Source organism: Stegostoma tigrinum, chromosome 26 (assembly GCF_030684315.1).
Source record: "Stegostoma tigrinum isolate sSteTig4 chromosome 26, sSteTig4.hap1, whole genome shotgun sequence".
Lineage (NCBI taxonomy): Eukaryota > Metazoa > Chordata > Chondrichthyes > Orectolobiformes > Stegostomatidae > Stegostoma > Stegostoma tigrinum.
Genome location: NC_081379.1, coordinates 28,874,762 through 28,902,454, shown reverse-complemented (window position 1 = coordinate 28,902,454; position 27,693 = coordinate 28,874,762). Strand labels below are relative to the sequence as shown.

Here is a 27,693-nt window from a genome sequence, read left to right as displayed (position 1 = left end):
TAAATGAGCTAACAAGAGCTGGAGCAAAATTGTTCAGGGCTTTTACTGAAGAATTAAATACATTACCTCTAGACAATTTGTACTTTTCCATTTGGTTTGTAATTTTCATTGTGATGATTGGAGTTAAATACTATGTTTTGCGAAAAATGTACATTAGATTTATACTCTTCACCTCAGTGTTCATATTTGACTTCTATAACATACAAGGAGAGGTGTGTAAGTCGAATTTTTAAGTGTTCAAGGTAATTTTGGGACTCCCTAGTTTGACCAGTTGAGCAATTGTCTGTAGCCAGTTTTCACAATTCTGCTCTGCATTGTAAATGTGCTGGTGCAAAGGCGTTCCAGTCAGTTGAATTACAGAGCACAGTTTTAACCTAAGACAAGTGTTGCTTTATTTAGAAACTTATTTGTTGAGTGCCATCCACCCAGTAATGAGATGTTGCACAGATGCCTGTGAATGAATTAGTGATAATGTAACTTGACTGATGTGAGTTAGCGATGCTGTCCAGAGCTCTTTATTCAAAGTTTAATTGTAGCAAGGCTCAAATTGTTGCCCAGCAGCAGTTGTCTAAACTAAATGTGGCTCTCATTTATGATTGGCATCTTGGTTGACATAATGGCATGCACTCTTCTCTGTTAGATTGTTACATGTTGAAGCCTTGCTCCAGGACTTGAATGTACAATCTCATCTGTCCTTTCTGTAAGTGTGATACTGAAAGACTGCTGTAAAACTGTAGGTACTGGCATCAAAAAAGTTATTAAATCACTGTCTGCTCAGAGGTGACTCTAATCATGTGCTCATTTATAACAATGTGTGCTACCCTTCTTTGCTGAAATTAGCTACTGTACTACGTTCACACACATAACACTGGTCATGATTTAAAAGAAATGCATTGGCTGTAAAACTGTTAGAACACAGAGGCCACAAAAACTGCTATGTAAAGCAAGTTTCTTTTTTAAAAATCAGGGTAATAGTTCCATGTACTTTTTTCCCCTCATTCTCTGAACGTTGTTTCATTTTAATTCCAGGTTATCTGCCGAACGGTATTCATGCTGTTGAAGCAATGTTAGCAACAGCCAGCATTGGAGCCATTTGGAGTGCGACTGCTCCAGATTTTGGTGTAAATGTAAGTAATGGGCATGTGTGATTGGTCAAAGTGGACAACTATATTGTGTCAGTAGATTACATTCTTCTCCTCTGAGTCAAATATTTGTAGCTTCAAGCCCAATGGTAGGATCTGAGCACAAAAAGCAAAGTTGACACTGCCGTGCAGAACTGTGGAATATTGGAGATGTTTTCTTTTAGATGAGATGTTAAACTGAAGCCACTTCTGTCCTCTTGATAGATACAAAAGACTCCATGACACTATTTTTGAAGAACAGTTGGGAGGAACTTTATCTATACTTCATGCAACATCAAAAAAGCAGTTATCTAGTCACAATCATATTGTTATTTTTAGGGGCTTACTGGTTGGTTGTGTTTCTTTTCTACATTTAAAGCAATGATTGCACTCTACTTGGCTGGATGGTTGATTTGTGATGCAGAGTGATGCCAACAGCGTCGATTTAGTTGCTGCACTGGCTGAGGCTACTATGAAGGATTAGGAAAGTTGATGTTTTGGGCTTACACCCTTCATCAGGAACCAGAATGTTGACACTCCTGCTCCACTGATGCTGCTTGACTTGGTGTATTCCTCCAGCTCCGTGCTGTATTGACTCTGACTGTGGCATCTGCAGTTCTTGCTATCACCGTGGAGTATTATCCTTCTCAACTTGTCCCCTCACCTGAGGTGTGTTGACCTTCAGGTTAAACTGTGTGTGTGTGTGTGTGTGTGTGTGTGTGTGTGTCTCTCATGAGAGAACAGCCGTATGGTCTAATAAAACTGTGACACCTTTCACATGAAGTAAAAAGGCACGCCACCTGCTGGTTAAAATGTATTCCAGTTGGGTGAATTTAAACTGACCTCAGCTTAAGCTATGCTGTAAATTTGAAATATTGATGCTTAAGGAAAGCTTTCTAACCAAAACTTAACAATTTCAAATATTTTTCACTTAACTGAACAATTAGTTTCTTCATAACTAACAACTAGTTTTAATTCACATTCACTGGTATTCTTTAGGATTTCCTTTAAGAACATAACCTGGAGAGATGAAAAGGGTTATCCTATTCCTGTCTCATCTTCCAATGAGAACATGGCTCATCCGTGACTTAACTCCACAATCTGCCCTTGTGCAATCCCTTTTAATTTTAAATTTCAAAAGTTTATTGATCTTAAATGAAATACACAATTGACCCAGCATCAGTTGTTTGCAGAAGACAATTCCAAACTCCTGCCACCCTTTCCTTTGTGGAAGTATTTCCTAACTTCACTCTTAAAGGTCTGGTTTTAAATTTTAGAATATTTCCCAAATGACTTCTCTATATCTTGATTTTGATTTTATTGTGACGTGTACAGAAGTACATAAGTACAGGAGTACAGTAAAAATTGTATAATGTCCATGATGTGGAGCTGCTGGCGTTGGACTGGGGTGGACAAAATCAGAAATCACATGACATCAAGTTATAGTCCAACAGGTTTAGTCGAAAGCTCAAGCTTTCAGAGCCGGAGTTCACCTTCAGGTGTTAGTGAGAGAGGTAGTATCAGACACACAATTTATAAGCAAAAGATCAAAGATTCATATCATTAGAGGATGTACTTCACAAATCTCATCTTCATCAGTGGTGTGAACCTTTGATCTTATAAATTGTGTGTCCGATACTACCTCTCTTACTAACACCTGAAGAAAGTCTCTGGCTTTGAAAGCTTGTGTTTTCAAATAAACCTGTTGGACTATAAACTGGTGTTGTGTGATTCCTGACGTTGCATAATGTCACCACACAAGGCACCATCTTGGGAACAAGCACCTACCTCTCAAGAACGAGGTAGAAAGAAAGAGCAAAGTTTTCTGTTCCTCTTAATATCTTAAAAATCTCAATTACATCACCCTTGACCATCTAAATTCAGGAGACACAAAATCATTTTGTGATTGTGTTGAGTCTAGCTATTGTTCTGGTAAAGCAATGCTGTTCTGTTTGTAATGTCAAAATATCCTTCTTCAGTAATTGAGCTCAGGACTGCTCATTGTATGTCAGAGGTGAGATGCAAGGAGAGATTTATAGAACTGAAGCATGATTTTTTTTTTCTGTTATCCCCTTGTATCCTAGTTATGTGCAAAGAAAGGTTAACATTCCATGATAATAAAATGTGAGGCTGGATGAACACAGCAGGCCAAGCAGCATCTCAGGAGCACAAAAGCTGACGTTTCGGGCCTAGACCCTTCATCAGAGAGGAGGATGGGGAGAGGGAACTGGAATAAATAGGGAGAGAGGGGGAGGTGGACCGAAGATGGAGAGTAAAGAAGATAGGTGGAGAGAGTATAGGTGGGGAGGTAGGGAGGGGATAGGTCAGTCCAGGGAAGACGGACAGGTCAAGGAGGTGGGATGAGGTTAGTAGGTAGATGGGGATGCGGCTTGGGGTGGGAGGAAGGGATGGGTGAGGTGAAGAACCGGTTAGGGAGGCAGAGACAGGTTGGACTGGTTTTGGGATGCAGTGGGTGGGGGGGGAAAGAGCTGGGCTGGTTGTGTGGTGCAGTGGGGGGAGGGGACGAACTGGGCTGGTTTAGGGATGCAGTAGGGGAAGGGGAGATTTTGAAACTGGTGAAGTCCACATTGATACCATTAGGCTGCAGGGTTCCCAGGCGGAATATGAGTTGCTGTTCCTGCAACCTTCGGGTGGCATCATTGTGGCAGTGCAGGAGGCCCACGATGGACATGTCATCTAGAGAATGGGAGGGGGAGTGGAAATGGTTTGCGACTGGGAGGTGTAGTTGTTTGTTGCGAACTGAGCGGAGGTGTTCTGCAAAGCGGTCTCCAAGCCTCCGCTTGGTTTCCCCAATGTAGAGGAAGCCACACCGGGTACAATGGATTCAGTATACCACATTGGTAGATGTGCAGGTGAACCTCTGCTTAATGTGGAATGTCATCTTGGGGCCTGGGATAGGGGTGAGGGAGGAGGTGTGGGGGCAACTCCAACTGCTGTCGAGACATTAACCGCCTCAACCTCTCCACCCCTCTCACCCACTCCAACCTCTCCCCCGCAGAACGGGCAGCCCTCCGCTCCCTCCGCTCCAACCCCAACCTCACCATCAAACCCGCAGACAAGGGTGGCGCAGTGGTAGTATGGCGCACTGACCTCTACATCGCCGAGGCCAGACGCCAACTCTCCGACACCACCTCCTACTGCCCCCTCGATCATGACCCCACACCCGAGCACCAAACCATCATCTCCAACACCATTCACAACCTCATCACCTCAGGGGACCTCCCACCCACAGCCTCCAACCTCATTGTTCCCCAACCCCGCACGGCCCGTTTCTTTCTCCTTCCCAAAATCCACAAACCTGCCTGCCCTGGTCGACCCATCGTCTCAGCCTGCTCCTGCCCCACCGAACTCATCTCCACCTATCTGGACTCCATTTTCTCCCCTTTGGTCCAGGAACTCCCCACCTACGTCCGTGACACCACCCACGCCCTCCACCTCCTCCAGGACTTCCAATTCCCTGGCCCCCAACACCTCATTTTCACCATGGACGTCCAGTCCCTATACACCTGTATTCCTCATGCAGATGGCCTCAAGGCCCTCCGCTTCTTCCTGTCCCGCAGGCCCGACCAGTCTCCCTCCACCGACACCCTCATCCGCCTAACTGAACTCGTCCTTACACTCAACAACTTCTCTTTTGACTCCTCCCACTTCCTACAGACTAAGGGGGTGGCCATGGGCACCCGCATGGGCCCCAGCTATGCCTGCCTCTTTGTAGGTTACATGGAACAGTCCCTCTTCCGCACCTACACAGGCCCCAAACCCCACCTCTTCCTCCGGTACATTGATGACTGTATCGGTGCCGCCTCTTGCTCCCCAGAGGAGCTCGAACAGTGCATCCACTTCACCAACACCTTCCACCCCAACCTTCAGTTCACCTGGGCCATCTCCAGCACATCCCTCACCTTCCTGGACCTCTCAGTCTCCATCTCAGGCAACCAGCTTGTAACTGATGTCCATTTCAAGCCCACCGACTCCCACAGCTACCTAGAATACACCTCCTCCCACCCACCCTCCTGCAAAAATTCCATCCCCTATTCCCAATTCCTCCGCCTCCGCTGCATCTGCTCCCACGAGAAGACATTCCACTCCCGCACATCCCAGATGTCCAAGTTCTTCAAGGACCGCAACTTTCCCCCCACAGTGATCGAGAACGCCCTTGACCGCGTCTCCTGTATTTCCCGCAAAACATCCCACACACCCCGCCCCCGCCACAACCACCCTAAGAGGATCCCCCTCGTTCTCACACATCACCCTACCAACCTCCGGATACAACGCATCATCCTCCGACACTTTCGCCATTTACAATCCAACCCCACCCACCCAAGACATTTTCCCATCCCCACCCCTCGTCTGCTTTCTGGAGAGACCACTCTCTCCGTGACTCCCTTGTTCGCTCCACACTGCCCTCCAACCCCACCACACCCGGCACCTTCCCCTGCAACCACAGGAAATGCTACACTTGCCCCCACACCTCCTCCCTCAACCCCATCCCAGGCCCCAAGATGACCTTCCACATCAAGGAGATGTTCACCTGCACATCTGCCAATGTGGTATACTACATCCATTGTACCTGGTGTGGCCTCCTCTACATTGGGGAAACCAAGCGGAGGCTTGGAGACCGCTTTGCAGAACACCTCCGCTCAGCTCGCAACAAACAACTGCACCTCCCAGTCGCAAACCATTTCTACTCCCCCTCCCATTCTCTAGATGACATGTCCATCATGGGCCTCCTGCACTGCCACAATGATGCCACCCGAAGGTTGCAGGAACAGCAACTCATATTCCGCCTGGGAACCCTGCAGCCTAATGGTATCAATGTGGACTTCACCAGTTTCAAAATCTCCCCTTCCCCTACTGCATCCCTAAACCAGCCCAGTTCGTCCCCTCCCCCCACTGCACCACACAACCAGCCCAGCTCTTCCCCCCCCCCCCCCCCCCCCACCCACTGCATCCCAAAACCAGTCCACCCTGTCTCTGCCTCCCTAACCGGTTCTTCCTCTCACCCATCCCTTCCTCCCACCCCAAGCCGCACCCCCATCTACCTACTAACCTCATCCCACCTCCTTGACCTGTCCGTCTTCCCTGGACTGACCTATCCCCTCCCTACCTCCCCACCTATACTCTCTCCACCTATCTTCTTTACTCTCCATCTTCGGTCCGCCTCTCCCTCTCTCCCTATTTATTCCAGTTCCCTCTCCCCATCCCCGTCTCTGATGAAGGGTCTAGGCCCGAAACGTCAGCTTTTGTGCTCCTGAGATGCTGCTTGGCCTGCTGTGTTCATCCAGCCTCACATTTTATTATCTTGGAATTCTCCAGCATCTGCAGTTCCCATTATCTCTTAACATTCCATGAGCCTTTTTGCTTACTTCTGCACTTGTTTGTGACTTTTTAAATGATCCATATTTTTGACCTAAAAGTCCTCTCAACCTCTGCAGTTTCTGGCTTTTCACCATTTGGAAAGCATGCTGCTCCAAATTTTTTTAGACCCAAAGTGGATGACTTTACTTTTGCCTGTATTGAAATCTATTTGTCATTGTTTTCCTGAATCACTTATCTAACAATATCTATCAATAGATGGAAGCTGGCAATTTCATTGCTTACAGTGCCACCTGTCTTTGTGTCAGTAACTAACTTGCTTTTTCTAGTTTCTTTTTGTTCACTTGTTTGATCATATTTGACTATTTTATATAATCAGGCACCTTATATTAATGACAGATAATTTTGCCTTTTGTTTTCCTGGGGCAAGTACCTCCATTCAAAGTACCAAATAAACGTGTGGATGAATTTGAAAAAAAATTACAAAGGTAAAGCTTGAAAGAGCATTTTTACACAGAAGACCTCAGTCACCAGAGAAATAGCTATATATTTTTATTGATTAATATCTACAGATTATTTAGGAACTATGGTGATGGAACTTTTGAAATCAGAATTCATAAGAGACAGCTTGTTTTGTGGGAATTATTGATGGGTCAGACTCATCATAGCCCAAGGACAATTGGAAATTGGCGAAAGCTACGCAATTTGTTCTTGGAGCAGAAACCAGGAAGATGCACTGACTGTCGTGAGGAGAAGGATAGTCTTGTCACAGGAGAAGAACAGTATCTAACCACTTTAAAACTACTCTACCGACACATGTGGGAGGCTCGCACAAAGAGTAGGATGAAAAGCAGATACTGAGAGCCAGTGTCAGCATTGTGGAACAAAGGAGCCTCCCAATCATAAGCAGTGCCCAACTATGACAAAACCGTAGCTCACTTCTAGAAGTTATGCAGAAGTAGGACGCAGTTTTGGGGTGTGTGTACAGAACCTCTTCCACTGGGAAAGATACCTTAGGCATTCCCTGTCGAAATAAGTGATTCAAACAACCTAAATTTGACAGAGCTTGTGTACGTCAGTAGGCATTCATGATAACTTGATGCTCAATACAGATGTGAGTCCATGTCCCATCAGCAACTGCCATGACTCAAGAAATTGAAACTATAGCTATAGAAATGACACCAGTCGAATAACTCTTAAGAGCAAAGACAAGCTGTAAGTAACACAGCAAGACAAAGAGCTAAGAGAGTTGAAAACATTTGTGTAGTCTGCTGTGAAAATTTCTGACTTCTGAGCCTGCACACATTAGTGTTTATGATGATAGCAGGCATTCAGCTAGTTTCAAGCATACAAATCGCTCCCAGAAATAGTTATCATCAAAGTAGTCAAAGGGCAAATAAAAAATGGTATCATTGGGCTTATTAGGCTCATGGCTGAACCCAAAAAGAAGACAGAATGGATGAAGATGACCTATTTTGGCAGAAGGGGCTCATGTCTTACCATCAACAAGAAGAAGCCACAGAATTTGCAAGTGTTGTTAGAAATGGAAAACATTTCCACATCACCGAAGAAGAACCTTCAAAGAACAAAAATAAGCAAAGTTTACCAGAAGAAACAAATAAGGAAGAACAGAAATGAACTTTTCAACCCACTTGAGCTCATGAACAAAACTTTAAATGAAGTTGTTCAAAAAACAAAAAAAGCTCGCTGAATTGATACAACTGCTTTGGGTTTGATGTTGGATGACAAGCTGAACCAAGATCAAGGGCAATATTTTGTTCTTTTTGTGTTACAAATAACATGCCACATAGATCACCGATATGTTATATATATGTCTCAGCGATAATAATACTGAAGAGCTTACATATGTCAACGTACCTGTTATGAGCAGATTGCGAATAAAGGTCTTTTTGAACAAACTGGATCTGAGCTGTTTTAAGACTCCAAAAGGCCAGACCAACATCCAAAGATTCAGGATGTAGTTAGGAGAAATTACCCAATTTAAAATCCCAGATCCTGAAAGGAAATCTGTACTTGTTTCAACAGAGCAGCTGTCTTTCAGAAAGAGCATTCAGGAGGTTATGGGTCTTCTGGAGAAGGACTAATAACTAGGTTAGGTGGAAGCAACATCCTGTGCGAAGGGTACCCGAGAGATGATAAACTCTTCCAATGGAGAAATTGTTCATGGACTGACTGAGGTCAAGTTCAAAATAAAGGCCAAATAAAGTCCTTCAGCAACAGACCTCCCAGGGCAATAGACGACATGCTCTGGAACAACTTTTGAAATATCTAGACTGCTTGAATGATTGAGGTAAGCCATTGGGAGAGACAGGTGGGAGATAGAAGGAAAGGAAATGGAGTAGTGGTAAGTGTAAAAGTACACCTGTGTTGTTGGAGGGAGATGTTTTTTAAGGCATTACTCTGAAAGGGTTAATATTGGCAAACAAGAAGTCGAACATGAGTCCTGATAGAGTTAAATATGTCAGTTCTGGCTCCTGATAGCATAGTTCTAGCGGGTAAACAGTCAACCTATTGGTATCATGCAATGAGCTATATCTTGTGGAAAGACAAGTAATTATTCTCATCAATATTTGATTGTGGTTTATCATCCAGCACTGTTAATTAGATAGTGGGGTTTAAGGAGACATTAATGGAGTAATTTTGTAGCAAAAGACAAATTGATCTGTTCTTTTAAAATATAGTTTATAGTGTCATTACTATTCACAATGAAAACTTATGGACAACCAGATGCCATCCTTTCACTTTACCATTACCGATGGATGTTAAAACCTCATTTTTTACTGTAGAAAGGATGAGGTGAGAGTGACAGCCCTTGACATCAAGGCCATATTTCACTATGTGTGGCATCGAGGAACCCAAGCAAAACTAGAACCAATAGGATTTGGGGGACAAACTCTCCACTGGTTGGAATCGTATCTGGCACGTAGCAAATTGGGCTTAGGTTGTTGGCGGTCTGTCCTCTCATTTCCAGGGCACTTCTGCAGGAGTTCCTCAGAATAGTGTCCTACGCCTAACTGCCTTTAGTTGCTTCATCAATGATCTTCCCTTCATCATAAAAGGTCAGAAGTGGGGATGTTTGCCAATGATTCCACAATGTCCAATGTTTCTGCAACTCTTCAGATACTATAGCAGTCCATCTTAAAATACATAAGACTTCCAATAATATCCAGGCTAGAGCTGACAGCTGGCAAGTCACATTTGCACCACACAAAAGCCAAGCGAGAGACAATCTAACCACTACCCCTTTGACATTCAATGGTGTTACCATCAGTAAAAGCCCCACTCTCAACTTCCTGGGGGTTACTATTGACAAGAAACTCACTACACTCATCTTATAAACACTGGCTACAACAGCAGGACTGAAGCTAGGCATGCTGGTGAGTAACTTACTTCCTGACTCCCCAAAACCTGTCCACCATCTACAAGGCACAAGTCAGAAGTGTGATGGAATACTCCCCATTTGCCTGGATGGGTATAGCTCCAATAGCACTCAAGCTTGACACCATCCAGGATGAAGCAGCTTGCTTGATTGGCATCACAGTCACTCCTTCCACCACTGACCCTCAGTAGCAGTGTATACCATCCACGAGATGCACTGCAGAAATTCACCAGAGAAAACACCTTCCAAACCCACAACCACTTCTGTCTAGAAGGATAAGGGCAGCAGATACACGGAAACACCATCACCTGCAAGTTCCCCTCCAAGTCACTCACCAGCCTGACATGGAAATATATGGCTGTTCTTTCACTGCTGCTGAGTCAAAATCTTGGGATGCCATCCCTAACAGTATTATTGGTCAAACTGCAGAAGGTAGACTGCAGCAGTTCCAAGAAGCTAGCTCACCACCACCTTCTGAAGGGCAACTAGACACAGGCAATAAATGCGCACACACCAGCTAGAAATTCAAGTGTTTCATTCTCCTTCAGAGTGCATGTCAAAAGAATGGATCAGTTTGTCGTTTTACATAACATTAGTCCATTAATGTCACCATGAACATTATTTAAACCTATTGGAAACATAGCTTAAAGAAGATGAGTGCTATCTTCACTTCTGATATTAATGCTGTCTTACATATTTCCAGCCCTTAGAGATCATACAGGAGACCGTGATAGGTTCCCAGATAGTAGGTTCACTGCTGTGCCATTGACCAAACAGCCGGTGGATTTTAGCTATTTTAAGAACTGAAACCTGTAGAATTGTCTTGTCATCTAATCATTTTGTACCGTTCTGAATATTGGCAATAGGGAGGAAGATTCTGTATACAAGCTCCTGTAGTTACTTTGTTTGTGCTCTGGTGTTTCAATGATCTGACACTCAAAGTAACACTTGAAACTTCACATAAATTAGTACGTTGTTAAGGCTTTATTTTTGAGGTTTTGAATTATCAGTTTTTGCTGGGTTTTTTTGTAAGACACACAAACCTCAACTTCTGTAACGCAAGACAAAGCAAAACAGACTTTAAAGATTTAATGCTATGCAGATTCATAGAATCCCTACATTGTAGAAAGAGGCATTCAGCTGTACTGACCCTCTGTGGAGCATTCCGTCCAGACCCCCATAATCCCACAATCATGGCTAACCTACCTAGCCTACACATCCCATGACACTACAAACAATTTACTAGGACCAATCCACCTAATTTGCACGTCTATGGACTGGGGGAGGAAACTAGAGCACATGGAGGAAACTCGCACAGACCTGGGGAGAATTGTATAGTGCAAATTCTATCAGTCATCCAAGGCTGGAATTGAATCCGGCTCCCTGATGCTGTGAGACAGCAGTGCTAACCACTGAATCACTATGTCGCCCCTATCTTGAATTGTAATTCATAATGATTTTACAGAGAACGCCTGTAGAAATAACATATGTTGCAGTTCGTGAGGAAATTAATTGCGCACAGAACAGGCAAGAGAGGAAGTGTTGGAGAGAGTTGAGGCATTGGGCTAATGTGAAATCAAAGCACAATCATACAGTTGAGGTTTCTGGGGCTTTAAAAGATAATAAATATTTAGCTTAGAATCTTGGAGGAAGATTAAAGGAATTTGGGGTAATGGATTAATAATTAAATAATTATAAACCACCCTTAAAGCAGTGGAACAATTCCTTAACAGATTTATCTGAAAAAAAGAAAGGTGCCTGAATTCTGGTAACTATTGGCAACTGGTAAGATAAACCGGAGAAACTGTTTCTTAAAGTGGTTTTCATTAATGTTCTCCACCTTTTTATTGTTTCTTGTCCCTTTCACCACCAAGTTTTCTTTCGTTTCATGCCCAGAGTGGATCTAATAATCTCATTTTAGCACTGAGAACTCTTCCTGGATTGCTCTGATGCAAATTACTGGCAGTGTTCCATAATGCCAGTGCTAACTGCCAAAAGTTGATTCGAAGATCCCATCTTGGGAATAATGCACAAGTTGGAAATATTGATTTCCCAATCAGTAGTGTAATCTCCATGGGCTGGGTGATTTCGAAATGTTTCAGCAGTGAGTTTGAATTCATGCTACCTCCTCCTTCATTGTTCACTTGTAAGGGACTTGGTTGAGTGTTCTAAAAGCCAGGGAATAGTGGTAGATGAGAGATAATGGGAACTGCAGATGCTGGAGAATTCCAAGATAATAAAATGTGAGGCTGGATGAACACAGCAGGCCAAGCAGCATCTCAGGAGCACAAAAGCTGACGTTTCGGGCCTAGACCCTTCTCTGATTGAAGGGTCTAGGCCCGAAACGTCAGCTTTTGTGCTCCTGAGATGCTGCTTGGCCTGCTGTGTTCATCCAGCCTCACATTTTATTATCTTGGAATAGTGGTAGATGTGCTGGTTTATTCCGTTTAGACATGGGCAAAGGCATTTTCTGAAACAATTATGAAAAGTAGGGGAGCTATTAAAGTATTTTTCTAAGCAATGTTTGTTTTTAATAATGGTAGAAAATGAAAGTAACATTACCCTTCATAAGTGGTTTTCTAACAAAATGAATAGTATCAATGGAAAGACATATCAATGAAACTTTTGTCTTGTCCTCATCAGGACAAACATAAGAATGCCAAACTTCAAGCGGGTTTGACAAGTAGAAACAAGAAGAGCAAACAGTACAAAATGCTAGTGTGGCCTCATTTGGAATATTGCATGCAGTTCTGGTAGCCCCATTACAGGAAGAATGTGGAAGCATTGGAAAAGGTGCAGAGGAGATTTACCAGGATGTTGCCTGGTCTGGAGCGCAGGGCCTGTGAAGAAAGGCTGAGAGACTTGGGTCTGTTCTCATTGGAGAGAAGGAGGTTAAGAGGGGATTTAATTGAGACGTACAAGATGATCAAGGGATTAGATAGAATGGACAGTGAGAGTCTTTTTCTGAGGATGATGACTTCAGCTTATACAAGGGGGCATAGCTACAAATTGAGGGGTGATAGATTTAAGACAGACATCAGAGGCAGATTCTTTACTCAGAGAGTGGTAAGGGCGTGGAACGCCCTGCCTGCCAATGTAGTTAACTCAGCCACGTCAGGGGCATTTAAACAGTCCTTGGATAAGCATATGGATGATGATGGGATAGTGTAGGGAGAGGGGCTTAGATTAGTTCACAGGTCGGCGCAACATCGAGGGCCGAAGGGCCTGTTCTGCGCTGTATTGTTCTATGTTCTAATGGTTACGGAGGCGGGGACTAGCTGGGCTGGTTTTGGGATGTGGTTGGTGGAGGGGAAATTTTGAAGCTTATGAAGTCCACAATGATACCCTTTGGCTGCAGAGTTCCCAAGCAAAATATTAGATGCTGTTCCTTCATTTTTCGAGTGGCGTCATTGTGGCAATGCAGGAGGGCCAGGATGGACAAGTCGTACGAGGAGTGGGGTCAGGAGTTGAAATCATTTGCGACTAGGAGGTGTAGTTGTTTGTTGCGAACTGAGCATAGGTGTTCCGCAAAGCGGTCCCCAAGCCTCTGCTTGGTTTCCCCAATGTAGAGGAGGCCACAGTGGGAACAGCGGATACAGTATTTCACATTAACAGATGTGCAGGTGAACATCTGTTTGATGTGGAAAGCCTTCTTAGGGCCTGGGATGGGGGTGAGGGGCGAGGTATAGGGGCAGGTGTAGCACTTGCTTCAGTTCAGGGAAAAGTGCTGGGGTAGTGGGGCTGGAGGGGAGTGTGGAGCGGACAAGGGAGTCACCGAGAGAGTGGTCCCTCCGGAAAGCACATAAGGGTGGGGAGCGAAAAATGTCTTTGTTTGTGGGGTCAGATTGCAGACGGTGGAAATGTCAGAGGATGATGTGTTGGATTTGGAGGTTAGCGGAGTGGTACGTGAGGAAGATGGGGATTCTGTTTTGGTTATTGTTGCGGGAAATGCTGGAGACACGGTTGAGGGCATTTTCGATCACTAGAGGGGAAGTTGTGGTTCTTTAAAGGACATCTGGGATGCTCGGGAGTGGAATGTGTCATCTCGGGAGCAGATGCAGCGGAGGCGAGGGAATTGGGAATAGGGGATGGCCTTTTTACAAGAAGGTGGGGGAGAGGAGGAATATTCTAGGTAGTTGTGGGTATTGGTAGGTTTAAAATGGATATCGGTTTCCAGGTGGCTGCCAGAGATGGAGACAGAGAGGTGTCAGAGATGGTCCAAGGAAACTTAAGGTTGGGGAGGAAGGTGTTAGTGAAGTGGATGAACTGTTTGAGCTGCTCTTGGAAACACGAGGCGGCACCGAAACAGTCATCAATGTAATGGAGGAAGAGATGGGGGATAGGGCCAGTGTAGCTTTGGAAGAGGGATTGTTCCACTTATGCTACAAAGAGGCAGGCATAGATTGTTCCCATGCGGGTACCCATGGCCACCCCCTTTGTCTGCAGAAAGTGGGAGGAATTAAAGGAGAAGTTGTTGAGGGTGAGGACGAGTTCGGACAAGCGGATAAGTGTGTCACTGGAGGGGGACTGGTCGGGTTTGCAGGACAAGAAGAAGCAGAGAGCCTTTAGGCCATCTGCATGGGGAATGCGGGTGTATAGGGACTGGAGGTCCATGGTAAAGATGAAGTGTTGGGGACCGGGGACTTGGAAGTTCTGGAGGAGGTGGAGACCGTGGGTGGTGTCATGGACGTAGGTAGGGAGTTCCTGCACCAAGGGGGAGAAAATGGTGTCCAGCTAGGTGGAGAGGAGTTCAGTGGGGCAGGAGCAGGCAGAGACCGTGGCTCAACCAGGGCAGTCAGGTTTGTGGATTTTGGGAAGGAGATAGAAGTGGGCGTTGCAGGGTTGCGGAATGATGGAAGTTAAGAGGCTGTGGGTGGGAGGTCACCTGAGATGATGAGGTTGTGCATGGTTTGGGAGATGATGATGATTTGGTACTCAAGGGTGGGGTCATGATCATGGGGGCAATTGGAGGAGGGGTCAGAGAGCTGGCCTCTGGCTTTGGCAATGTACAGTTCAGTGCGTCATACTACTACTGCACTTCCCTTGTCTCTGGGTTTTATGGTGAGGTTGGGATTGAACCTGAATTGCAGTGGTTTAGGTGGACTAGTGGTAAGGGTAAATAGAGAGGTGGTGATGGCTTTAAAGTGTTAACAGATGAGGAAGGATCAACAAGAAACATTAGTAACCTAAATGTAAATAAAACTGGGCAGGAGGATTTTGTAAAAATTAAAGTAAGGGAGGGCATTGATAGCAAGAGAATAAATGAAGTTATGGAATGGGAGTCTTACGACATGTTTAATCGTAAAATAATTTATTTTAAGTAGAATTCCATCTTATTGTGTGTATACTCCAATAAAATGCTGCTTATCATAAAACGTCGTGCAGTGGGAGGAACTAGATGTAGTAGGGATCAACGAAATGTAGCTACTGAAAAACTGAGACTGGAAATGCTAATTCAGCTTTGCGGCATATTTTAAATAAGATAAAAAAGAAGAGGAGAAAGAGTGGTTGGGATAACGTGGGCAGTGGAAAAGATACTACAATTAGCAAAACAAAAGTAGGATCTATATGGACAAAGATATGAGGTAATTAATCACATTGATAGGTGTGAACTCCTGACTAGCAAACTGTAGAAGATGGGGGAATAAATATGCAAGTGAGGGATTTGAGTAAGACTCTCTATTAATAATCTTGGGGCATTGCAACTATGCTGATGTTAATTGGATAGAATAGGTACGTATAGAGGGTAAAATAATTGAGTTCCTACAATGTGTATACAGGTGAGCTTTCTAATCCAATGAGTAAAAAGCACAAAAAGGGAAGATTCATTAGAACTTCAGGAAAATAAAATGAGTGATAATATTGGCAAACAGCAATTATAGAACAATAATGGGAAACATTTAAAATGCTGTTTAACAGAGTGCAAGGAAAATACATTCTTCTAAAAGAGGACAAACTCAACAATAGGCTATATGCATGAATAATATATAAGAAAACAATTGAGGCCTAGGAAGGAGACAGTTTTTAGTGCTTAAGAACATTCTTAAGCAGAGGTATTACTCATAATAGAGAATATGAAGATATTAGGAAATAAACTTAAAAGAAATTAAAGCAAAGGGGAATAATGGAAGTGAGTTATCAAGGAACACAAAATTATAAAATATTTTACAAGCACATCAATAAAATATCGTAGAGGACCTTTTAAAGATATTAATAATGCAGGTAACAGTAGACATATGGCAGAAATATTCAAGAATTACTCTGTTTCAGTATTTACTAGGGAAATGAAACAAACAGGTATGGCATTGAGTGATGAGATGACAAACAAGATAAGTGCCTTAGAGTTTTTTTTAGAAAAGGGACGCATTGAATAACTTAAATATACTCTAGAGTTCCTACTCTAGGTGGACCATAATCTAAAAGGGTCTAGGGAGACGGTGAGAGGAATTACTGCTTATTTGATAATTCATTTAAAACAAAGAGTGTAGTGCTAGAAGACTGATGGGGACTAGAACTGAATTTAGGTCATGAAAAAAAATGAAATTTCACTTAAAGAAGGTAAAAGAACATCTAGAAATGAGAAGCATAATAATAAGTAGTCAGTATTGATTTCAAAAGAGAATATCTTACTTCAGCAGCAATATTAGACTTTTGAGGAGGTGATGGAGAGAGTAAACAGTGATAGTGCAGTAAATGTGATTTACTTGGGAGTTTCAAAAGGCCTTTTGATAAATTGCTCCATAATAAATGGTAGTTATTCAGAGTGACAGAAAATGAGTACTGTTCCTTAAGGGTTAGTGCTGGTACTATTACTGTTTGCAGTTTGCAATTTCCAATAATAATTTGAATTCTGGAATTCACAATTTCTAAATTTGCAGGTGGAACCAAATTGATTAGATTAGTCCATTACTCCAGAAATTATTTGCCCATTGTGCAAGTTTATTAATTGGCAAATATATTTTAACAAATAAATGGGAGGTAGCAAATCATAGGAGAAAGAGTAGGGAAGTCACTTTTATTACTTGGATGATGCAAGTCCAGGTGAGTGCAGGAACAAAGGGATTCTGGAATACAAATACACTGATCGCTAAAAGTTACATCACACGTTAGCTATGCCATGATAAAAGGAAGTAAGCTAGGACGCTTAATTCTAGAAGGATAAAATTGAAGTGTAAGCAAGTTCTTCCAAACCCTTAAAAGTCTTGGTTAAAAGGATTGTGTGCAGTTCTGGTTGCCATATTATGAAAAGAATACAGAGACACAGGAAAAGATGTGATGATCATATTTACAAGGTTGATATCGGAAAGGCATTGAAAAACATGAGGAAACTGCTGACAGTTCAGGTCTCCTCTTGACCACAAGGCTGCTGGTTAATTGTTTGTTTGTTTGTTTTTTAAAACTTCTTTGGGGATTTGTGGTTGCGTGAGTATTTACTGTCTGTCTGACAGTGGTCCTTGAGCTGAGTGGAATGCTAGCACCATTTCAGGAAGCCAGCCACATTGGATTTGGGTCTGAACTTGCATGTAGGCCAGATAAGATAAGGACAATGTTCCTTCCTTTAAAGAACATTATTGAACCAAATAGGTTCATTTCTGAAGAAGGGTCCCGACCCGAAACATCAGCTTTCCTGTTCGTCTGCTGCCTGGCCTGCTGTGTTTGTCCAGCTCCACACTTTGTTTTCTCTGACTCCAGCATCTGTGGTTCTTGCTATCTCTCTGAACCAGATTGGGTGTTTTTCTCCCCCCAACAATTGACAACGTCTTTTAATCCAAGTTTTTTTTTATTATTGAATTAAATTTCATCATATGGTATGGGAGAATTTGAGCCCATGTCTCCAAAGCATTAGCCTGGATATCTGGACTACTAGTCCAGTGACGTGCCAACTACACCAAACGTATATGGGACCCTGTACTTTCTAACTAGGCTCCATAAGAGAACTAATGGAAGGAAGTCATGAAGTTGTAAAGTGCAACTGCTGAACGGTCTCTTGTGCTACAATCATTTCATGATTGTTTGCACTTCAGTGGAGTCTCCCTAGCTGTTCAATGTAAATGACACCAGGAGAGAGGAGAAATCCCTCAAAGTAAAAACTGAAAGAACTGCAGATGATATACATCAGGAACAAAAACAAAGTTGCTGGAAAAACTCAGCAAGTCTGGCAGTATCGGTGGAGGAAAGCACAAAGTTAACGTTTTGAATCTGGGAAGGGTCATCAGACCCAAAACGTTAACTCTGTTTTTTCCTTCACAGATGCTGTCAGACCTCCTGAGCTTTTCCAGCAACTTTGTTTTTGTTCCAGAGAAATCCCTGTAATTCCTTTCCTTACCTGCAACTCACTGCAGCAATCTGACAGTCTTGTAGTTATGCTATTATATTGTAACATGATATTTGGTGTGTTTCATTAAAATCCAGGCCAATGTTTCTATTGAACGAATAGGACTGGAGTCACTCTAAAACTTACAGTATTTGATTATTTATGGCAATGCTCATCCTTATTAGTCTTCAACTGCATTTTATATATAATATTAAAAATGTCCTTCCCAATTTTCACTCTCCTTTGCTGAGTCATCATTGTATTGCAGTGTCATTAAAATGGATATCCACAAGCTGCTGTACTCCAATGGCTTTACCCCTCTCCATCTCTACACCGCTTTGGGTAGTCTGCATTCTTCTGATTCTGACATCTTCATTATCCTCCCCTTCCTTCAGGCCATGACATGTCTACACACTGAGCTTTATGCTTTCTTACCCTCCCTTGCACCATTAAGATGTTTAACTCCTTGCATTAACAGACATAGAACATAGAACAATACAGCGCAGAACAGGCCCTTCTGCCCTCAATGTTGCGCCGACCTGTGAACTAATCTAAGCCCCTCCCCTACACTATCCCATCATTATCCATATGCTTATCCAAGGACTGTTTAAATGCCCCTAATGTGGCTGAGTTAACTACATTGGCAGGTAGGGCGTTCCGCGCCCTTACCACTCTCTGAGTAAAGAACCTGTATATGACACCTGTCTTAAATCTATCACCCCTATCATCTATCAGCAGTGACTGAAGTTTAGAGCTAGGACCTTCCTGTCCTTATGATTATCCGTGGATTAATGAGCTGAGCCTTTGGGACATCAAGTGAGGATACTTTATTTATCTGGTTAAAGATTATTTCTGGAACTGTAAAAGTTTCAAAACAGTCTACAAATTACAAAATAGTAATCTTTTAAAAGTCTAGCAATTGGTTTAATGACAAGCTAATATTGCAAAAATTGGCTAAATTGTTTTGAAGTAAAATCTTCAGTTAATTGGTATGTTTGAAGTTGATGAAAGATCTCAACTCTTTGAACTCTCAAATACAACTGAATCCATCAAAATCTCTGTTTCATTAAGGAGGCCAGTATTGTCAATGAAAGTGACATTCAAGCAATTAGTTGGCACAGCACCATGTTATGCATTGAAGTTATTTACGTATTAAAGTGAAATTGAAAAAGTGTTATGTTTATATTCAGATGTGAGAAGGAATTAATAAATCTGATTATCTGTACTTTTGACTGTGAGCTTCTTTCTCAGCTTGAAGACTCCGAATTGTTTTATTTACTTGTTCATCTCCTGTCTGAGGCAGAAACTTCACAAATATGATTTTGAGGATTTGTAATTAATAGAATTTTGACTATTTTGAATTCAGATTTTTTTTTGTCATTGATCCTGAGAAATCTTTTGGTTCTATTTCATCTTTTTGACAACACTTGGCAGCATGCTGTTTTATGCAGATTAAAGATGACAATGTAGCTCTGAAGTTTTATGACATTTTCTAGTCTCTTTCCTTGTGAATATCTTCATTAATTGACAGGGCACATAGTTTCATTAAATCCTGAAGTATGGGCTGATCATATTACTCTAAAAATGTGATCTCAGAAATTCAGCTTTTATCCAAAAATATATCTTTGATAAATGTCTAGCTTCAGCAATGCTGTTGATAATTAGGATGGAAGGATGTTAAATTTGTTGAACAAAGAATGGGATGTCCCCAAGTTATCAAGTGAGCTCTCCCATTCATATGATTAATAATTGATTGATTTCACAGCCTTTGTCCTGTTGCTTCATTTCCCAGCTAACTGAAGTTCCCATCTCTTGTGTTTCAACTGGCTCTATATGACATATTTAGAGCTTAGAATACTTTTGTCACTTCCTTCATTGTAGCTTGCTTTTTTTAGATGATTTTATTTGAACTTTTTACTCATGGTCTCTTATCTTCTAACTGAGCCAGACTATCCCAGTGATACTGTTCGCTCTATAATAGTCTGTTTATTTAATTGGATGAGGGTGGGTGTATTAGCAGGCCTGAACTTAAATGCAGACTATACTGGAGACTTCACTGTCAGAGACACTTTTATCATAGAAAGGATCCTGAGGAAATTAGTATTTAATTCAATGTTCTCATTTTTCTGCATATGAAATATAATTAATTTAAAACAAGTTAGATTTTACAAGGACATCTGTTTTGGGCAAGATTAAATGCTGATCTATATAGAGGATTGAAAAGATTTACTTGAAGTGGTGCATTGGCTTTTGGGAAATGTCTTACTGTCCCTTAATTCCAATGTTGTATCTGTCACTGTCTCACTTGAATTAAAGATTCACAAAAGAGCTACAAATTGTACCTCTTGTTTTATGTTGCATGTTGTGCAGCCATTACTTGTTTTGTTTTACAGAATGTAAAGTTGGGAACGTTTTACCGCAGCTGTACGGGGGTCTAGGGAGATCACGTCTGGAGTACAGCTAGACTTTTAGGCCTCTTATTTGAAAAAAAAACTGCTTAAGTAACTTGAGGGTAGGTTCACTCATTCATGGGGTAAAGGGCTTACCTTATCAAGAAAGATTGCATGGATAACATAAGATACATGGGAAGAATGAGGCCATTCAACACATTGAGTCTGTTCTTGATCATTGCTGATGTGTTTCTCAACTCCATTCTCCTGCCTTCTCCCCATAACTCTTGATCCCCTTACAAATCAAGAACCTACCTGTCTCTATCTTGAATACACTCAAAGACTTGGCCTCCAGAGATTCACCACTCTCTGGGTGAAGAAATTCCTCCTTATCTCAGTTCTAAAGCATCAGCCCTCCACACTGAAGCTATGCCTCAGGACCTAGATCTCCTATTAGTGGAAACATCTTCTCCATGTCCACTCGATCCAGGCCTCTCAAATCCTGTAAGTGTCAATCGGATCCCCCCATTTCCTTCTAAACTCCAACTACAGACCATGAGTACTCATCTGCTCCTCATTTGACAAGCCTTTCATTCCTGGAGTCATTATTGTGGACCCTCATCTGGACCTGTTCCAATGCCAGCACATCTTTCCTTGGACATGGGGTCCAAAACTGCTCACAGTATTCCAAATGCAATCCGACCAGAGCCTTTTACAGCCTCAGTAGTACATCTCTGCTCATGTTTTCTAGCCCTCTTGAAATGAATGCCAGCATTGCATCTCCCTTCCTAACCAACAACTGAGCTTGCATGGTAACCTTAAGAGAATCTTGAACCAGGACTCCTAAATTACTTTGTATTTCAGGATTCGGATCCCTTTCCCCATTTAGAAAATAGTCCATGCCTAAATGCTTCCTACCACAATGCATAACCTTACACTTTGCCATACTGTAAGCCTACATTAGGCCTGTATCCATCTGAGTTTAAATGAATGATGCAGTGTTCTTACTGAAACATATAAGATCTTGAAGGAATATGATAAAGTGTGTGCCAAGTGTATTGTTCCTCTTGAATGAAAATTAAAATTGTAACCATTTGTTTTAAAGCAAGAGAGGTCTCACATTTAACAATTTAACAATCCACGATAGAATCATAGGTTCCTGATATTGTGGAAAGAAGTCTTTCAGCACATCAAGTCTTCACTACCTCTGAAGTCCATCCCACCCAGGCCCCTACCTCACATTTTCTCATGGTTAACCCACCCAACCTGCACGTCCCTGGACACTATGGACAATTTAGCATGGCCAGTCCACCTACCCTGTACATCAATGGACCGTGAGAGGAACCCACTCAGACACGAAGAGAACATGCAACTCCCCACAAGACAGTCACCCAAGGCTGGAATCGATCCTGGGTTCCTGGCACTGTGAGGCAACAGTGCTAATCACTGAGCTGCCCTTTGAGATGAGGATTTCTTTTTATTTTCTCTGATTAGTATATGAAATTCTCTTCCATAGAATGTAATAGCTGATGCTGTATCTTTAAATTTATTCAGTGCTGAATTAGATTTTTTTTGAGAGACAAATGGTGCAGACAGAAAAGTGGATCTGATACCATAACCAGATTAGCCATGATTGTATTGAATGGTGGAGCAGGCTTGAAGGGTCAAATGTCCTATTTCTACTCCTGTGTTGTTATTGTTGCAATTCTGAAACATTTTTTTGCTCCTTTTCTCCTCCCTCGATGTTGAAGGAACTTTGCTGAATGTTTTCTCAAGTCTGAACCTTGACTTAATTTTTGTTTCATTGCAATGCTGTGGGGAAAGAGGAACAAGAGCACAAAATACATTAAGTACTTACTCTTCAATACTGACCTGACAGAAAATACTTTGAATGTAGATGCTAATTTTTAATTAATTATTTATATTACATGCTTTTCTAAAACTTTACCATTTCCAATTTCTCTGCAGGGTGTACTGGACAGGATCTCTCAAATCCAGCCCAAACTCATTTTTTCAGTTGAAGCAGTTATTTACAATGGTAAAGAACATGATCACATGGAGAAGCTGCAGAATGTAGTGAAAGGTACACTGTGATTCGTTACTTGTACCTGGTCATTTTCAAGTGCAAATCTTGTTAAGCATCTTCGACATGGAACATAAATTATTGATTTATTTGTGGCGTTTGTGTGGTTAGCAGTGCTTAAGTACTGTCAGCGTACACTTGAATATATCCTAACTGCAAGAAACGTTACATCACAGAAAAGGCTATTCAGACCAAATGGTCTATGTTGATGTTTATTCATCTCTCAAATGTATTCCTACCCTTATGTGCCTAAACCCATCGACATTCCCTTCATTCCTTTTTCCCAGAAGTAATTTCCTGAATGTATCTATGTTATTTGTATCAATAATAGCCACATTTAAACCATACTCTCCAGTGAATAAATTTTTCCTGAGTTCCTTATTGGGCCTCTTTGTGGCCACTTTATATTTTAGGTATTTGGTTTGTACTTGCTGATATGGCAATGCCATCTCTATACCTACATCTACCCTATCAAACCACTTTATATTTTCAGAAATCCTAAAGTCACTCCTCAGCATTCTGTTTTCTAGGGTAAATGGTGGTTTCTTAAAGAAAAGCTAACATTTAACTTTGAGAGTGGAAAGAAAATATCGAATTTTGATTTAGCCTTTCTTGCAACCAATATGTTTTGTTCAAGATTAGCAAGATGCAACTTCTCAATTCCTTTATCTTAAACTGCATGAAAATTGACATGTACAGTTCTTCGAGGAGTCCAATTCAGTTCGAATCCTGATTGGCATTTAGTTATTGGCACTTTGTCCAAAATAAATGTTTGTCAGTTGTGCAGAAATTGATGTGTGACCTTCACTGATTTGGAAAAGAAGTATTTAGTTATTAGAAATTGAGGAATAATGAGGAAATTGCTAGTGGCTGTTGATTGAACAGTAGGTTTTTCCTTTTATGAGTAGGTCTCAAATCCATGTCATGTTGAAGTTAGACTTTTCTTCGTGACTGCAAAGATTCCCTTTCTTAAATAAGATTGGGCACTGCAAAGAACTGTGGATACTGAAGATCTAAAACAAAAACAGAAATTGTGAAAGAAACTCAGCTGGCATGGCGGCATCTGTGGAAAGAAAGCAGAGTACTAGACTCAAAACAGTAACTCAGCTTTCTTTCTATAGATGCTGCCAGACCTGCTGATTCTCTACATCAGTTTCTGTTTTTGTTTCAAACATTTCACAAATTTGTCAGCTTGGTGAGAATACTTGGCTGCTAGAGAAAATGGAGAACACGTGTTAGAATAAGATATGCATTCTTTTTTGAAGTTGTATTTGAAACTGAAAATGGAGAGAGGTTTGCTCAGTGTATCTAGCTGTGTTAAACTGTACCTGACTTGGGTGCTTAATGACATTAGATTCATTCGATTGGAGAAATTTTATTTCTTAGCATTAATTTTGCATACCTGGATGAATAAATTTTGTTTGTAAAAAAAAAGGTTGGGCAGTTAGAAATGAGATGAGATTGTTCAGGCAGGTTTGTAATTTATTTGTGTTTTAAAAACTTGTATTCTGACGCCTCTTTCTTGGAGATTTGCCAATATCAGCTCTATCTCGTGGGATAAATTCTGTGTTGACTGTGAAGATACATTATATGATCTGGCAGTGTCTGTGAAGGAAAAAGGGAGTTAACGTTTCTGGTCTGGTGACCCTTCCTGAGAACAGAGGACAGAGCAGTTCTGAGAAAGGGTCACCGGACCTGAAACATTAACTCTTTTCTTTTTTCTTCACAGATGCTGCCAGACCTGTTGACCTTTTCCAGCAACTTTGTTTTTGTTCCTGATTTACAGCATCCGGCGTTCTTTCAGCATTTAGATGCATTATATGCCTGTCGACATTGGATAGTTGCGAGTTCATTTATAATGATCATAGCTCAGAGCACAAAAATGCATGCAATTTGTTATTAAATTACTTTCTTATTAAGTTTTTAAGGGATGACCATTGTGAATAGTCAGTGTAAGAATTAAAATGGCTCTTGTGCAATGGAGCCAATGCCAAAGTGACCATTTCAAGCACTATGAAGACAGGTATTTTTCAGCTAGATACAAATGCTGGATGCCAGAAATGCAAAGCAATTTCCTTTTTGCAGCTCCACCATCTCTCTTTTTCAAGAGAGCAACACCATAGGATTTGAGAACAGGGACATCAGGCAGCAGTCATTTGTCTGTGCTTAACTGGATTGTTTTCGATCTTGTGTTACTTTTCTAAATTGCTTCCTTCCATCGGATTAAAACATTATCTTCAAAAACATGACCTGAAATTTTGTTTTGTTTTTCAGCAATGTTGATTTGATTGTTTAATTGAAGGGGCAATTAGTGCTATGAATATAATTGCTTGTAACTTTAAGGAAAACAGCTAGGATGCAGGCATTTTAACCAGTGAGATATTTGGTAAAAGTACATTTGTCACCTCCTATTTCCAGGAGGATACTTCAGCACAGAAGTGCTCCAATGATGATGAATTAGCAACATGCATAGAATTTATTTCCTTGAGTCTCTTACAAAGAATTCCTTATTGCACAAATTGATTAGGGTTTCAGGGTTGAGACTTGCATTTTTAAGTATTTGTTTTGTGATATAGAACTAAAAGTTTTGAAGCGTTTCATCTTTACAGGATGAGAAAAACAATGCATTCACTGCATCTTCCCAAAAGTCACTGTGGAGTGATTTATATAGAACGCAGAACCTATAACAGTATAGTACAGCACAGTACAGGCCCTTGGGCCCATGATGTTGTGCCAACTTATCCTACGGTAAGATCAAACTACCCTACATACCCTACATTTTACTATCACCCATAGACAATAGGTGCAAGAGTAGGCCATTCGGTCCTTCGAGCCAGCACCACCATTCATTATGATCATGGCTGATCATCCACAATCAGTATCCTGTTCCTGCCTTATCCCCATAACCCTTGATTCCACTATCTGTAAGAGCTGTATCCATCTCTTTCTTGAAAGTATCCAGAGACTTGGCCTCCACTGCCTTCTGGGGCAGAGCATTCCATATATCCTCCACTCTCTGGGTGAAGAAGTTTTTCCTCAACTCTGTTCTAAATGGCCTATACTGAGTCCTCACGTTCTGGACTCCCTCATCAGCGGAAACATGCTTCCTGCCTCCAGAGTGTCCAATCCTTTAATTATATGTCTCAATCAGATCCCCTCTCACCCTCCTAAACTCAAGTGTATACAAGCCCAGTCTCTCCAATCCTTCAACATGTGATAGTCCCGCCATCCTGGGAATTGACCTCGTGAAGCTACGCTGCACACCCTCAATAGCCAGAATGTCCTTCCTCAAATATGGAGACCAAAACTGCACATAATACTTCAGGTGTGGTCTCACCAGGGCCCTGTACAGCTGCAGAAGGACCTCTTTGCTCCTGTACTCAATGCCTGTTGTTATGAAGGCCAGCATGCCATTAGCTTTCTTCACTGCCTGCTGTACCTTCATGCTTGCTTTCATTGACTGATGTACAAGAACATCCAGATCTTGTTGTACTTCCCCTTTATCTAACTTGTCTCCATTTAGATAGTAATCTGCCTTCCTGTTCTTGCCACCAAAGTGGATAACCATACATTTATCCACATTAAACTGCATCTGCCATGCATCCGTCCACTCACCTAGCCTGTCCAAGTCACCCTGTATTCTCATAACATCTTCCTTGCATTTCACACTGCCACTCAGCTTTGTGTCATCAGCAAATTTGCTAATATTACTTTTAATGCCTTCATCTATATCATTAACGTATATTGTAAACAGCTGCGGTCCCAGCACCGAACCTTGTGGAACCCCACTGGTCACCACTTGACATTCCGAAAGGGACCCGTTTGTCGCTACTCTTTGCTTCCTGTCAGCCAGCCAATTTTTAATCCAAGTCAGTATTTTGCCCCCAACACCATGTGCCCTAATTTTGCTCACTAATGTCCTATGTGGACTTTATCAAAGACTTTCTGAAAATCCAGGTAAACTACATCCACGGGCTCTCCCTTGTCCATCATCATAGATACATCCTCAAAAATTTCCAGAAGATTAGTCAAGCACGATTTCCCCTTCGTAAGTCCATGCTGACTCTGACCTATCCTGTTATTGCTATCCAAATGAGTCGTAATTTCATCTTTTATAATTGACTCCAGCATCTTTCCCACCACTGACGTCAGGCTAACCAATCTGTAATTCTCTGTTTTCTCTCTCCCTCCTTTCTTGAAAAGTGGGACAACATTAGCCACCCTCCAATCCACAGGAACTGATCCTGAATCTATAGAACACTGGAAAATAATTACCAATGCATCCATGATTTCTACAGCCACCTCCTTAAGGACCCTGGGATGCAGACCATCGGGTCCCGGGAACTTATCAGCCTTCAGACCGAACAATCTATCCAATACTATTTCCTGCCTAATATAAATTCCCTTCAGTTCATCCATTACCCTAGGTCCTTCAGCCACTATTACGTCTGGGAGATTGCTTGTGTCTTCCCCAGTGAAGACAGATCCAAAGTACCTATTCAACTCTTCTGCCATTTCCTTGTTCCTCATAATAAATTCACCTGTTTCTGTTTTTAAGAGCCCAATTTTAGTCTTAACCATTTTTTTTCTTTTCACATACCTAAAAAAGCTTTTACAATCCTCCTTTATATTTTTGGCCAGTTTGCTCTCTGATGAAGGGTCTAGGCCTGAAACGTCAGCTTTTGTGCTCCTGAGATGCTGCTTGGCCTGCTGTGGTCATCCGGCTTCACACTTTATTATCTTGGATTCTCCAACATCTGCAGTTCCCATTATCTCTTGCCTTCGTACCTCATTTTTTTCTCCATATATTGCCTTTTTAGTTATCCTCTGTTGCTCTTTAAAACTTTCCCAGTCCTCTGGCTTCCCGGTCATCTTTGCTATGTTATACCTATGCCTATCCAAGAGTCTCTTAAATGTCCATAATGTAGCTGACTCCACTACCACTGCCGGCAGTGCATTCCACATGCCCATCACTCTCGGTAAAGAACCTACCTCTGATCTCTCCCCTATACCTTCCTCCAATCACCTTAAAATTATTCCCCCTTGTA

At 41.9% G+C, this 27,693-nt stretch overlaps 1 protein-coding gene across 1 annotated transcript in view; it reads left to right on the top strand.

The window, feature by feature from the left end:
* aacs (acetoacetyl-CoA synthetase) overlaps window positions 1-27,693 on the top strand; it is a 171,712-nt gene that overhangs the window by 44,312 nt on the left and 99,707 nt on the right. The window contains exons 5-6 of the mRNA XM_048556592.2: window positions 1,030-1,127; window positions 22,531-22,645. Coding sequence (XP_048412549.1) covers window positions 1,030-1,127; window positions 22,531-22,645 — 213 coding nt within the window. The remainder of the gene's footprint in view (window positions 1-1,029; window positions 1,128-22,530; window positions 22,646-27,693) is intronic.